The following is a 15,847-nucleotide window of genomic DNA, read 5'->3' as shown; positions in this document are numbered from 1 at the left end:
TATTCAGACATATTAACTGAATTCTTTTCCAACTTAATTAAACTTTGAAAACACTGCATTTTGGGGGCAACTAATAGTTTGCAAAGGAATTCCCTCTTCATATCATTTCAATGTGTATTGAAAAATTATATCTATATATTAGCATTTCCATGGTACTATTTTACCCATATCTAAATTATTAAATATTTACTGAGTTCTTTGCTTATCACAAATATAATGCATACATATATGCAGTCATAGATAAAATCATACCTGTAACTCATCTTGAAGCTTACTGAGCTTTTTAGTAAGGACATCTTCGTTGTCTTCAAGTTCTTTATTTGACCTTTGATTACTTCTGGTTTCCAGATCTTTGCATTTTTCCTTCCATTTTTCCAATTCTGATTTAAAAACAAAATTATTTTTAAAAGAAAATGTAAAAAGTTATACTATGTAGAGCACATGGCATAGAATACAGTCAAGAATCAGCAAATCCCAGAAGAACGAAGACTAAGATATAAATGAGACTATTCTAAGAGCTGCACTCATTTAAAGATCCTTACCAAATTTTTACAGAAGAGGGAACTAACTCTAAGGACCTTCCAAGAAAACCCACTATAGCATTTACAGTATACTATATAAATGCATATCAATATTAATTATAAAGGAAACTTCATGTAATTCTCAAAAAATCCCAAAGCAAAACAAAAACCCTCTGATAGTATTTTGAAGAATGGAATCGGAGTATTTATTTATTTTTAAGATTTATTTTTATACAAGAACTGGGAGGATTTTTATACAAGATGCGCAGGAGGGTGAGAGGATTCACCAGAGACATAGCGGGGAACAGAACAGACAGACTAACGAAATACACTGCTGAGGGAGCAGTGGGAGAGACAGGAAAGGTCTGTAATGCCATGTGGGACCCTCGCTGGCCTGCTGGCTGGGATCAAACTGGCGCTGAAGAAGCTGCGGACAGCTTCACAGCGCCACCAGGGAGGCCCCAGATTACTTATTTAGATAAACATACAAGAGAGTACTAAGATAGTATTAAGATAGTGAAATTCGGTTGAAAGCTCATCCTCAGTGTCTGGGGAGCATCACAAGTTTTCAGTTATTATGACAGTGTCCTTATTTCTTCTTTATGAAATACAGTTTTACCTACCGGGAACGATTTTCATCACGCTGGAAAATGACAACTGACAGAACATTCTCCAAATACACCAAATAACTTTTCATTATAAATTATATTATTAAACTACTTTAAAAAGGAAAGAAATGTAGAAAAATAAGAGAAAATGAGAATATGTCTTGAGACACTTCGGTCTCATTTTACCAGTGGCCAGTCTTTCGACTTCCTGTAATTTAGCCTCCAGCACTTGTTCTTGTTCTACCTGGGTTTGTTCTTGTTCTTCCAGTGTCATTCGCATGTCTTCAATTATCTTCTCTTTAACATTTAGATCTAAAAAATTAAGGAAGAACATTTTAGAAATTCCTAACATCCATATCCCAATTTTTGAATTCTTTTAAAATTAAAGTGCACTTTTATTAACTATAATAGGAGTTCCATATAGGCAGAAATCTGGTCTTGTTCACTGATGCTATCCTCCATTCCTTCCTAGAGCAGTACTTAAACATCTGATGCATCAAGTACTTATTTGATGCACACAGATGGATGCTTGGACAAAAGCAAGAATGAATGGATGTATGCAAAAGGAATCTGTTCATATATTTACTTTAGTGTTTAATATTCTGGAATCAAAACTAAAACTTTAACCTCCTTAAAAAAAAAAAAAAAGAAGAAAGCTTCAGCCCCCAATTTGATATATTCTTTTTTTTTAAAAAAAGATTTATTTATTTATACAAGCACTGGGTACAGTCAGAAGCATGGGAGGGTGAGAGAATTCACCAGAGCCAGAGCAGGGAGCAGAGCAGGCAGAAGGACCGAAGCACACTGCTGAGGGGAGCAGCGGGCAGCAGGAGAGGTCTGCGCGCCATGTGAGACCCTCCTCCGGTGGCCGGGGAGCAGCCAGGGATCGAACTGGCGCCGCAGAGGCTGTGGGCAGCTTTGCAACCCGGCGCTCAACTGCTGCGCCACTGAGGAGGCCCCCAATCTGTTATTTTTTTAATCACAACTGCATTTTTCTAGAAAAACCGTCAAAGCCAAATATTTACTTCTAGTCCTTAATAATACTGTCTGTTAGAAGTGATAAACCTAAAAAAGTACAGCTCAAATACAGGCTACTAGATTTGGTCAAAGGGTGATCACTTGCTAACTTGTGGTTAAAATAGTGGCAGCAGCAGAGATCTGTAGTAGAAAGAGATTAGAGATATTTTGGGCAGAAAGAGACATTAAATTTAAAAATGGAATAGGTACCAAAACCACTCAGCACAAGAAAACTATAAACCAGTATCTCTTGTAAATATAATAAATATATATATATTTATATATTTATATATATATATATATATATAAAGTCCTCAATAGATAACTAGCAAAGTGAATCTGTCAACATATATAAAGCATTATACACCATGACCAAGTGGGATTTATCCTAGGAACTCAAGTTCTAAACTCAAGACAACACATTGTATTAATAAAGAATAAAGACACAATATCATTTCAACAGATGCTGGAAAAAGTACTTGATCAAATCCAGTATCTTTTCATAATAAAACACTCAACAAATTAGGAACATAAGGGAACTTTCTCAACCTGGAAAAAGGCAGGTACCCCACACATAACATTACACATAATGGTAAAAGAATGAAAATTTCCCTTCTAAAGTCAGGAACAAAACACATTCCCCTCACCATTTCTACTGAACAATGTTCTGTAGGTTTTAGCTGGGGGAATTAAGTGAGATAAATAAGATGGAAGGGAAGAAATAAGTTTTCTCTTTTTGCAGATAGCCTGATCTTATACACAAAAAAAACCCTTAAGAAATACACACACCCACATACACCAACATATAATCTTTATTTTTTCATTTTTGCATAGAACTGGGGTGTAGGCTGGAGGTCTGGGGCATGAGATGATTCACCAGAGACAGAGTAGGGAGCAGAAAAGGTGGATCTACTGAAATAACTGCTAAGCAGAGCAGCAGTTGAAACAGGAGAGGTCTGCTGCGCCAAATGTAGGTTAGCTCCCTAGCTGGGGATCGAACTCAGGCTGAGACTTAAGCTCCAGGCCACCAGGGAGGCCCCAGATATAATCTTATTATAGTTCATAAATTAGTTCAGCAAGGTGGCAGGATAGAAGAGCAACATAATTAAATTAACTGTACTTCTATACAATAGCAATCAACAATCCAAAAGAGGTATCAAGGAAACAATTTCATTTCAGTAGTATTACAAAGAATAAAATACTTAGAAATCAATTAATAAAAGATGTGTAATACTTGTACATTAAAACCAAGAAAACAGGGCCTCCCCAGTAGCGCAAGGGATTAAGATGCAGCCCATGAAGCTGTCCGCAGCCACTGCAGCACAAGTTCAATCCCGGCCCGCCAGCCGGCGAGAATCCCACATGGCGAGCAGACCTCTCCTGTCTTGCCCGCTGCTCCCCTCAGCAGTGTTTTTCACTAGATCCTCCTGTTCTGCTTCCCGCTCTGTCTCTGGTGAATCCTCTCACCCCCTACACCTCTGGCCTGTACCTCAGTTCTTGTATACACGAATAAATAAATCTTAAAAAAAAAAAAAAGGAAATTCAGGAGAGGAGGGGGAAGAAAGGGGGAGGAGTGAAAGATGGGGTCACAATGGACTATGGTGGAGGACTATGGGTGCTTTTGTTGTGGGAGAGCTATGGTGACCATACCTGAGGAGAAAATCCTGTACTCTCAAAAAATTAACAGGGATGTAAAATAATGGTACTTAATTAAAATAAAATTAAAAAGAAAAAAAGGAACTTGGGACTTAAGACAAAATGAAATAACAAAAAAAGGAAATTTGGGCAGAGGCATAAAGGGATAAGCAATTATAAAGGCACACGGAGAGAGAAGGCGGCCATGTTAAGACAGAGTCAGATTATAGTTATATTGTTGAACAATACAAAAAACTGCCATCAACCACTAGAAGCTAAAACAGATTAGAGAAAATTCTTCCCTAGAGTCTTCAGAGGGAACATGGCCCTATCAGACTCTGTTATTTCACTCTCCACTTTCAGAACAGTAACAGAATTTGTTATTTTAATCCACTTAGTTTGTGGTACTTTGTTCTTGTTACAGCAGCCCAAATAAACTACAATATTGATAGATGGCTATTAATTTTAAAAGTGAAAAAAAAATAAGTATCGTCAAAAGTTTGGAAAAATTGCAGTCCTCATTCATGTAGGGAAATAGAATCACGTAGACCCTGCAGAGAAGTTTGATAGTTCTTGTAAGAGTTAAACATAGAGTTAACTACTATGTGATTATCTAGTAGTTCTACTCCTAATTACACACCCCCAGGAGAATTAAAAACATGTTCACCCAAAAAGTTGTACACAAATATTCATAAAAGTGAAAAAGCAAACAATCCACTGTCTATCAAATCATGCATACATTAAATGTGGTAGTTACAATGGAATATTGTTTGGCTATAAAAAAGAAATGAAGTACTGATACATGCTACAATATGGATGAAACTTGTAAAAATTATGCCAAGTAATTCGTGAAGGTAGACACAAAAGGCCAAAAATTGCAGGCATTCACTCATATAAAATGTCTAAAACAGGCAAATCCATACAAACAAAGCAGGGACAAGCACTGAGCAGTGATTGCTAATGGGTACAGGTTTTCTGTTTGGAGTGATAAAATGCTCTGGAATTAGACAGTGATAGGGATGGTGCAACCATAGGAATATACAAAAATCTACTAAGTTACACATTTTAAAGGATAAATTTAAAAACAAATATTCTATATCTTAATTTTAAAAAATTTAAAAAAACAAGAGATATATTTTCAATCCAAGTTATTAAGCCAAGTCAATACCTCAAACGTCTGAGTCATCTAAATAAGTAATAATTGGTTGTTTCATCCTTTTTTCTAACACATTAATTGACAAAGAAGTTAAGGAATAAGTGATGGGGAGGAGAGAAATCTGCATAAACAGAAATATATATATGATATCTAAAAAAATTTTATATTTTAATATAAAAAGTCAACAAAATTTTAGCAGAGAAATAATTCTGCACATATGATTTGAATCTTAAATATTAAATGGTCTTAAAAAACTTAAAAAAATATTTTTTAATTTTAAAGATATTTTACTAGAAGTATATTCATTATGAATTTGCCTAGAAATTATTCTATTCACTGTGACCTAAGTAACAATGACTGACTTTATTTTTCACAAAATATTGGCCATTACCTACAAATCAGCGTTGCTTTGACTAAAAATTTCCTAATGCTTTATTTTTCCAAGAATAAACTTTATGTTAAGCTACTCATTAGGAATCAATGTTTTTCTCTTTTGATAAAATTATTTCTTAAGTTTCCCTTATACTACTGTAGAATTTTCAAAAAAAAAGTTTCTGACCTTTACATGCTCTCTCATACTGTTGTATGATTTCTTCCATTTTCTGGTTATTTAACTGTTCCTGAAAAATGAAAGAATATGAATTAAATGCAGATGTAACTTAAGCATACAACAATATTTAATAGAGACCTGAAAACAGGGTTCAATATTAAGTTTGAAGTCTGTCCCCTTCAAAGATGACCACTAGTCTTATGCTTCCAACTTTCTAGTTTCTTTCACCTTGTAGGAAAGGATGGCAGTAAGACAAAAATAAAACTTTATACCTTAAATCTACCTCAAAAATACTGCCTAGTCATTTTGCTTACTCTAGCTTTTAAGCTACCCAGATCTCGTCACAGAAAGTAGACATGAGAAAATGAAGATTTATTATGTATTTAACATAGAAGGAACAAAGAAAAGCATACAAAAAAGTTCCCTATCATTAGACTCAAATTGTAGAAACTACCCGCCACAACCCCCCAATATAGAAAGTAGCTAGTATAGAAAGAAGAAAAAATAACAAGAGCTATAAGGGACAAGACTAAATCATGGGCACTGGAAATCCTTCAATTCTAGTTCACCTGACAGGTAAGCAATATTCACTCCCTATCTCATCTAACTTCAGTGCTATCCTCACTTTTTATCTTAGAAGGAAGTCATAGAACCTGGAAATCTCTGAATCCTGTTAGGAAAACATAGATTGCTTCATTAGGGTTATATTCAGTTAAAAATTAAAATAGGGCCTCCCTGATGGCGCAAAGGGTTAAGACACAGCCTACGAAGCTATCCACAGCCACTGAAGCACAAGTTCGATCCCCAGCCAGGGAGGTGGACCCACATGGCACAACAGACGTCTCCTGACTCACCCACTGCTCCCCTCAGCAGTGTATTTCAGTCTGCCTATTCTGCTCCCCACTCTATCTCTGGTAAATCATCTCACCCCCCATACCTCTGGCCTGTACCCCAGTTCTTGTATGCATAAATAAATAAAACTTTAAAAAAAATTAAAATAGCAAGCACACCTGATTAGTTGCCTTTTTAAAATATATATATATATATATATATATATATATAAAGATTTATTTATTTATACAAAAACCAGGGTACAGGCCAGATATGCGGGAGGGTGAGAGGATTCACCAGAGACAGAGTGGAGAACAGAACAGGCAGACCGACCGAAATACACTGCCAAGGGGAGCAGGGGGCAAGATAGGAGAGGTCTGCTGTGCCATGTGGGTATCTCTGTGGCTGGCGGGGATCGAACCAGCACTGCAGAGGCTGCGGACAGCTTCACAGTGCTGTGCTCAACCGCCTGCGCCACCAGGGAGGCCCGATTAGTTGCCTTATTAAAAGTAAACTTGAGGAGTCCGGTAAGATGGTGACAGAATGAAGTTACTAGGGCTCACGTCCTTCACATATTCATAACCAAATTACAACTGAACAAAGACAACAACTCCTGAAAGATAAATGAAGGACTAACACATACATCAAAAGCAAATCAGAGGATAGGGATGAAGAAAATCAAAGTGATTTTAGAATGACAGTGGGGAGTACAAACCAAGAGCAGGAAAACACAATGGCTGTTCAGGGCTCCTCTGTTGTTAGTTCAAGGGCACAGGCCCCTATCAGGGACTTTAAAAGCCAAGCAGTACATAGAGAAGGGAGTGCATAGTCAGTGTGTAGGTCAGACGGTGTACCACTGGAAAAACCGTAGGTGCAAGGGTACAGTGTGGTGGTTACTGGTTTGAGCCTGAGGTTCCCAAGCTAGTTGGTTCCCAAATCAGCAGGGAGAGTCAGATCAATCACATGCATCTCCTCACAGAACAGGCTTAATACTTTCTATCTGTGGCTATGACATGAGATACACTTGCCTTACCCCACTCAGAGTCAAAATCTAGACAATTATGTTTTTACTAACCAAAGTTTGAAGTACCTAGATCTTAACAAGAACAAGCACCAGAGAATATGGCTGGACAATCAAAAAGCAGAGAACAATTCCTAGCTAATGATGCTGTTTCAACAATAGCACCCACCCAGTGCTACACTTGACCACAGTCTATAGGCTGAGGATGGAACAATATCGTTTGATATGTTTTGAAATAAGTGTTGGCCTACCGGGGGGAAACACTGTGGATGCCCATCACACAACTTGGTTACCTATAGCACAGCACTGCAGGAAGTTTGAACTCTTGATGCTAACTGTAGGCAATCTTTTGGTGTCCTACTGCCCTAGTTCCATCCTACCTATTACCTCTTACTGGCACCAGTGCCACAGCCATCTGAACAGGTGTAAAGGAAGCAGCCTGTGAGATAATAGACGTGTAACACATCAGATATATGTTATATAATGTATGGATGGATGTAAAACAGTATAGATAAATACACTGGAGTAAAGTACAATCACCAACAATCAAAAGAAAAAAAATAAAAGATACCTAAAGGTCCAAGGTAAAACCCCTAGGATTATAACCAGCTTCTTGTAGAAGGAGTATAAAGCCAATTTATCAAGATAAGAAAAGGAAATCCCTATTAAAACCCATAAAAATTAATTATGAGGAGTCCAAAGAATGATCATAAATGCCATAACAAAATAACTTCAAGAGAAGTCTTAATTCAGTGTAAGTGTGAAATATGGAGGAAACGAGGAGAGAGAGAAGGTGGTGGATAGTCAGAATTCTTGAGTCCTTGTTTCCTTTACTGATATTGTGCATAAGCATCCAGAGGGAGTGGTCACATTGGGAATGGAGTTAGAGAAGTTAGGAACAGTGTCTTAGCAAGGAGAGCCAGAAACCATGGGAAAAGGTAGTAAAGTCTGAGAAACAGTAAGTCAGGAATGGTGCCAGTTCACTGGGAGGGATACTGGTACCTCCCCAACCAGGATCCGAGGTTCTTCTATGGCCTGGGGAGGAGAATGTAGAGATCTCAGTAAGAGCATACATTTCAACAAAGGAAATCCAGGTAGTAGGGAACTGGGCTCAGTAGTGGGAAGAGCCACATGGCTGTTCCTGGCATAGGCTCTGGGCTCCCAGGATTGTCTATACCCCCCCTGAGAGCTTCTGGTCTATGCCTAGAGAAATTATAAGAGGCCACAGGAAAGTCAGTCAGCCTAGTGGCTTTTTCTGTGGCAGTCTTGGGGAGGCAGACACACAGATGGCTTGGAAAAGGTGGTAATCCTGGTGCAATATAGTGAGGGAGAGCACAGCAGCTCTAGGCATAGAATCTGCATAGCCTTTTCAGCAGTGGGCTTCCAGACCATGGGCTTCAGAAAGACTGAGTACACACCCAATTCTCACCCACCTAACTATAGGGTAAGACCTCTCAATCTGTGTCCAGTGTACTCAGAAAGTACATGTAGCCATGGTGAACAGTCTGCAAACAAAGGGCTGCTTGGTTGCAGGTGTCCAGTGAGGGGAGTCAGGAGTGGTAGCTGCCTATACTGCAGCCTGTTCTCTTGGGCTTCCCCAAAAAGTTTCCAATACTGCTGGGGAGTACAGAACTCCTGGGGAGAAGATTAATACCAAAAAACCCACAACAAACAGCAACTTGAGACCTCAAGGGAGTACACTGCCACAAGGAGGTAACAACTCTCCAGAGTCCAACCACAAAGATACGGAAGATCTTATCTTTCTATCTGACAGAGCTCAAAACTGTGATGATAAAGAAATTCAAAGAAATGGAAGAAAATGCATCAATGTAGGGGAAAAAGGACTTCAGGGATATAATTAATGAACAGAAATTAAAAATGGAAGATTTAAGCAAAAGGTAAGGCTAAGGGAGTTGCAGGATATAAAAAGATCAACAGGGCCTCCCTGGTGGTGCAAGGGGTTAAGACGCAACCTATGAAGCTATCCGCAGCCACTGCAGCACGAGTTCGATCTCCATATGGTGCAGCAGACCTCTATTGACTCGCCTGCTGCTCCCTTCAGCAGTGTATTTCAGTATGCCTGTTCTGCTCCCCACTCTGGTGAATCCTCTCACCCCCGACACCTCTGGCCTGTACCCCAGGCTCTTGCATGCATAAATAAATAAATCTTTAAAAAAAAAAAAAAAAAAGGGCCTCCCCGGTGGCGCAGTGGTTGAGCGCTGGGTTGCGAAGCTGCCCACAGCCTCTGCGGCGACGGTTCGATCCCTGGCTCCTCCCCGGCCACTGGAGGAGGGTCCCACATGGCGCGCAGACCTCTCCTGCCGCCCGCTGCTCCCCTCAGCGGTGTGCTTCGGTCCTTCTGCCTGCTCTGCTCCCCGCTCTGGTGAATTCTCTCACCCTCCCGCGCTTCTGACTGTACCCAGTGCATGTATAAACAAAACAAACAAATAAATAAATAAAACATGCCTCTATAAAAAAAAAAAAAAGTATTTAAAAAAAAAAAAAGATCAACAGAGACAAAAATTCTGCTTAAAGTTATGGAAGCAGAGCAAATGGAAGACTGAGGCAGTGACTTTGAAGATTATAATACACAAAGAACCCAGGAGGAAGACAAAATACGAAGAAAGTAAATAAAGAAACACTTAGAGATCTATCTGGACATTAGGACAGGCTTTAGGTAAGGTGTGGGTATCCCAGAAGGGGAAGAGGAGGTAGCAGAGAATTTATTCTAAGAAATAATAGTGGAAAACGTCTGAAACTTGGAGAAAAAAATAAATATACAAGTTCATTAAGCTAAAAATACCTAATTACCTAAATGCAATGATACCTACACCAAGTTCAAGAAAAAGAAAGAATACTGAAGGTGGAGAAGACAAAAAGCAGAAAATATGAGGGAGATCCCGGGCATCAAGGATTTCATTTGACATCAAGTTCTTGCAGGAAACCCTAACTGGCATTAGACATTAAAATACATCCAACAGAATCTACTTAAACCATCTTTAAAAAACAAAACTTACCTTGAGTTGCTGAATGGTTCGCTGTTTCATATCAATTTCCTGAGAACACTGATTTTTCTTTTTTTCCAGTTCATTGATTTTAATCCTCAGTAATTTCTCTTCATCACGCATGACAGATACCTACAAAGCAATGTTCATAAAACAAATTAAATATTTCAAAAAACACTAACTGCTTTTTGTTAAAAATTAATGGCCATTTAGAAAATTTACAGATGTAAGTTATCACATGACAGAATAAAAATATCAGAAGGGCCTCGTTGGTAGTGCAGGGGGATGAGCACAGTGCTGTGAAGCTGTCCACAGTCTTTGCAGCATGAGTTCAATCTCTGGCTAGCTAGCAAGCAGCCCACACAGTGCAGCAGACCTCTCCTGTCACTCCCGCTGCTCTCCTCAGCAGTGTATTTTGGTCAGTCTGCCTGTTCTGTACCCCATTCTGTCTCTGGTGAATATTCCCCCCCTTCCCCCCATACCTCTGGCCTGTACCCCAGCTCTTGTATGTATAAATAAATAAATCTTTAAAAAAAAATCAGAAAATTTCTTACTATTTTAAAGAAAAATGTATATAGAGATGATTTTCTTATAATAATAAATGGAATCTCAAAGTCTGCAAGTACTTTTATTTTAAAAAAGATTTATTTATTTATGCATACTTAAGAAAGAATTAATACAGGACGGGCCCACCCTGGTGGTGCAAGGGGTTAAGTTTTAGCATAATGAAGCTATGGGCAGCCACTGCAGCACAAGTTAGTTCCCTGGCCAGGGAGCTACACACATGGCGCAGCAGACCTCTCCTGTCTCAGCCGCTGCTCCCTCAGCAGTGTATTTCAGTAGATCCACCTGTTCTGCTCCCTTCTCTGTCTCTGGCGAATCCTCTCACCACCCCCGCCCCCCATACCTGTCCTATACCCCAGTTCTTGGATGCATAAATAAAATAAATGTTAAAAAAAAAGAATTAATACAGGGCATTGCCTGCAACAACAAAATCATTATCATGGAATAATCAAGAGATATTCTTAGGGGAGAATACTGACTTGGATTGCCAAGATTTATTGAGTAATGTGATCCAGTAATACAAGAAATACTTTAAAAGCTAATAATGGCATATAGAAGTAAAAATGAAAATACAAGATCAAAAGGCACGCACACAAATAAGGGTCAAATGATTTATGGTGTTACTAGTAACCTAACTTGTTAGAGAAAGCAAAAGTGCTATGAACTATATAGTATGCAAATATTCTCTCTCACACACACACAATCCACATACATCCTTAAGCCTATTTCCATCATACCATTTCTATAGAGTTCAAAAACTGATGGAAACTTAACAAAGTTCCCTCTTACAGAAAGCCTGGAGATGTCATAAATAATAATAGCTATGAGTGGTTTGTTTTCAGGGATATTTTACCTTCCTTTAGGCTCTCTTTATGTTCCATTATTTATAACAATACATACATATTTCTTTTATAATCATATGCTAATATTTATTTTTATTTGCTTATTTTGTTAAAAAAATGGACTTACAGTAATAAACACCATCTTCATTGACTTAATAAACTACCAACCAATAATAAATAGACTGGTGCACCCAGATGGACATGAGGACTGTCACAGTTTCCATTATATAGTAGATAAGTGAACTTGGACAAGTTTTATCTTTTAATGTGATTCTTAACTCACAGACTATAAATATAAAATAGTGCCTACCTCTAATATTTGTGTGAGAATTGAATAAAACTCAGAACTGAGTTTTATTAACTGATCCAGTTTTATTAACTGAGTTTTTAACTGATCTGGAGTAATCTGCTGCTTCTACCACTGCAATTACTATTATAAAATAGCACTGTGTGGCACTATACATTGTTTTTTTTTTATATACATAGTTTAGTTTGAGAAACAGAAAGCACTCAAAACCCACCTTTATAAAAATGTTGGTGATCTAGACCATAAAACAATAATACTTAGGAGATATCTCTATTAATGTTAGTATGAAAAACTCTTTAAAAAAAGAACTGAAAAACAATATATATAGTTGAGGCCACTTATAAAAATAAAAACATACAAGTTAGATTTAGCAATTATTTATAAACATTATGTAAAAAGCATATAAGTGATCTAGAAGGAAATCTTGGCTATAGAATTGGGCTATAAGAGGGGGAGTGTCAAGGACGGAAGTCTAATGGTTTATGGTAGGGGATCTGTTTTTTTGTGTGTGTGCTGGGCATGGTAATATACACCTGAAGAAGGGTATGTTATATCCCCAAATCATATACAGTGTTGTAAACCCATGCTAACCTCAATAAAAATGCAAAAAAAAAAAAAAAAAAAAAGAAAGAAAAGGGGAGGGAGTGGGGGGAAAGACCTAGAAGAACAGAGATGGATATCAAGAATCATCATATTCAAGAAGTAAGATTGCGGACAAGGTTTTTCACTTAAAAATATTTCCAAATAGTGGATTATAATAAAATACTTTCAACTGGAAAACAAAGCTATTTTTTAAGAGCTGAATAACTGGTTCCATGTGAACAGAAATCAATCAAACCATGTTTGATTATCACACTATTTTATTTTATTTTTTTAAAGATTTATTTATTTATTCATACAAACACTGGGTACAGTCAGAAGTGCGGGAGGGTGAGAGGATTCACCAGAGCCAGAGCAGGGAGCAGAACAGGCAGAAGGACCGAAGTACACTGCTAAGGGGAGCAGCGGGCAGCAGGAGAGGTCTGTGTGCCATTTGGGACCCTCCCCGGCGGCTGGGGATCGAACTGGCGCTGCAGAGGCTGCGGCAGCTTCGCAGCCCAGCGCTCAACCTCTGCGCCACCAGGGGAGGCCCTACCACATTATTTTAAACCAGGAAATTTCTATAACCTCAAGAAACTCCAGCTAAGAAATCACATAGAAAAAAAGACCTAAAATTAAAAAAATCAGTCAAAAATTCAAAATTAATGAAAAATTAAAAATAATCAGATAAGGCTAATGAATTATGTCCTTCACCATCCTATAAGCAAAGTGAAAAGAAGTGAACCAAATCTCTGAATCAGTGGTTCAAAAGGAAATGACAGAAATCTCATTATATTTTTACCTAATAGAAATGAGGAAAATGCTTGAAGGTTATATATATAGCCTAATGCTGTCCTTAAATTTATTCTATTAGGAAGCTATAAGCAATGAATAAACTGGTAATAGGAATATGTATCTAAAATTTCTTCTAGACAGCTGAAGAGAGGAACATAATAAAAGGCAATAATGATGTATAGGGTAAGGATTAAACATTTTTAAAACCAGCATTTTCTGTTGTTTTCAATAGAGGATTGGTTAATTTCTTCTAAACTACTTGAAACTGAAGTGAAAGGATTCCACAGAATGAAAGGAAATGAACTGAAAGACTACCAGGATTACAGTTATAGTCTGAGGTATTTAAATGCATTTACCCGTAATTTGCCCAGAATTTATAAAACTTCTTAACCTATTTACTACCAATAGTAACTCTAATCTTGATCCTGGGGTAGTAAAACCTAAATTTTATTTTACATTTATTTTACAAGCTTAGGATCTACACTAAATCCACAGGGAACTAATTTATGAGGGGGAAACAAAGGATGAACTGGCCAAAATTACATGCCTATAAAGCAAACAATCTAAGTTTTTTGTGACAAAGTGTTTTTCCAAATTGTTCACTGCTTTTTTTTTTTTTAAACTTTTTTTTTTTAATAGAGGCATGTTTTATTTATTTACTTGTTTGTTTGTTTTGTTTATACAAGCACTGGGCACAGTCAGAAGCGCAGGAGGGTGAGAGAATTCACCAGAGCCAGAGCGGGGAGCAGAGCAGGCAGAAGGACCAAAATACACTGCTGAGAGGAGCAGCAGGCGGCAGGAGAGGTCTGCGCGCCATGTGGGTCCCTCCTCTGGTGGCTGGGGAGCAGCCAGGGATCGAACTGGCACTGCAGAGGCTGCGGGCAGCTTCGCAACCCAGCGTTCAACCGCTGCGCCACCGGGGAGGCCCTGTTCACTGCTTTTAACTTGCTGATTTGACTAAAAATTTCCCTATTGCCTGATTACAGTTTAGGTTATTCTTACTGTCTTACATTTCTAACCTAATCTACTTTGAAGCACTTGCCATATTGTCTGGAAACTTTTTTTCATACAATTATCAGAAACAACATAAGATTTACATTTTTTCTATGGTAGTATTTTTTCTCCCATTGATTAAAAACTTTAAATAGGTATGTTCATGAAGATGTGACACAGATATTCCTTACTTAGCTTCCCTTCACAAGAAAAACAAGTAACAACTATTCAGGGGCAAGATACCACTGAGAAAAAGTTAATCACATTTGCTTTATTATAAATAAATACATATTCATTATAAGAAATTAATAAATGCAACAAGTAAAACTTTAACCCTATTATTATATATATAAAAAAGTGGGTATAGGCTATCAACATTATAATGCAAGTATTAACGTTTAGTATTTATCACAGTACTTAAATCAGAATCCTGCCAAATATATTAAGAATGAATCTGAGAACCATGGATAAAATAAAGGGATTTGCAATTTGCACATTTCTACAAATCACCATAAATGAAGCAACAGAACTGAGTCCAAAGCTTCCAAATATTAGAGTGCTTAAGCTGGCAGAAGAAAAAAATGTACCAAAGAACCTCTTGGTCACAAAAAAAGGAGAGGGACAGAGAGCACCAGGTACACAAGAGTTTCTCTTAGACCCTTCTCCACCATTACATACATTATTGTGGGAATTTTCTCATGTTAAATAAAAACTCTTTCCACAAAGTCAACTTCAGTAGTTGAGAACAAACTAAGCAATTCTCTTCTGGAAACAATAGAAAATACTGGATTAAAATTTTTTTAACTTTTTAAATGTACTAAGGAATTGGGCATGAAAGTAAGAAATACTGAGATAATAAACTAAGTGAAAAAAGAATCTAAAAAATTAAATGGAAAAAAAAAAAAGAAGTGGAGCCCTGACTCATGCTGGTTTATGTTTTGAGGACATTCACAGAATGAGGCAGTGTGATTCTTCAAAAGAATGGTAAAAAATAAATGCAATCACAATAAAGAACTTCAACCATCGAAAGCAAGTCAATTAGAAAGTATCTACAATATATTTAAATAACAAAGAACAAGAATCGAGAGACACACAGTATAATCAAAAGAAAACATAAAAAAATGGATTTTACACAGTGGAAATTAGAATATACTAATGGCTAATTAAAACATGAATAAACAATGCATTTCATTAATAATCAGAGGAATATAATTTAAGACCACAAAGAGATACCTCCTTCACATACTCTGATTCATTAATTCCACCCATGGGAATACAAACCTTTGTGCATGTATAAGATAGGTAGACTGTTTCTATAATCAAAAAATGGAAACAATCTAAACAGTCACTAGAATGGATAAACTGCAGTGCAGTATAGTCACACAATTAAATACAGCAGTGAAAGTAATTAATTGGAAGCAAA

At 37.4% G+C, this 15,847-nt stretch overlaps 1 protein-coding gene across 4 annotated transcripts in view; it reads right to left on the bottom strand.

The window, feature by feature from the left end:
* KIF20B (kinesin family member 20B) overlaps positions 1 to 15,847 on the bottom strand; it is a 73,573-nt gene that overhangs the window by 16,159 nt on the left and 41,567 nt on the right. For all 4 annotated transcript variants that reach the window (XM_054689952.1, XM_054689953.1, XM_037495705.2 and 1 more), the window contains 4 exons: positions 10,357 to 10,476; positions 5,497 to 5,557; positions 1,316 to 1,441; positions 253 to 380 (listed from right to left, as the gene is read on the bottom strand). In XM_054689952.1, coding sequence (XP_054545927.1) covers positions 253 to 380; positions 1,316 to 1,441; positions 5,497 to 5,557; positions 10,357 to 10,476 — 435 coding nt within the window. The remainder of the gene's footprint in view (positions 1 to 252; positions 381 to 1,315; positions 1,442 to 5,496; positions 5,558 to 10,356; positions 10,477 to 15,847) is intronic.

The sequence above is a fragment of the Talpa occidentalis genome, unplaced genomic scaffold (genome assembly GCF_014898055.3).
Source record: "Talpa occidentalis isolate TD23 unplaced genomic scaffold, MPIMG_talOcc4v2.1 talOcc4.8, whole genome shotgun sequence".
Lineage (NCBI taxonomy): Eukaryota > Metazoa > Chordata > Mammalia > Eulipotyphla > Talpidae > Talpa > Talpa occidentalis.
Note: the sequence above shows the minus strand (reverse complement) of the source record. Positions and strands in the feature narration are given on the sequence as shown.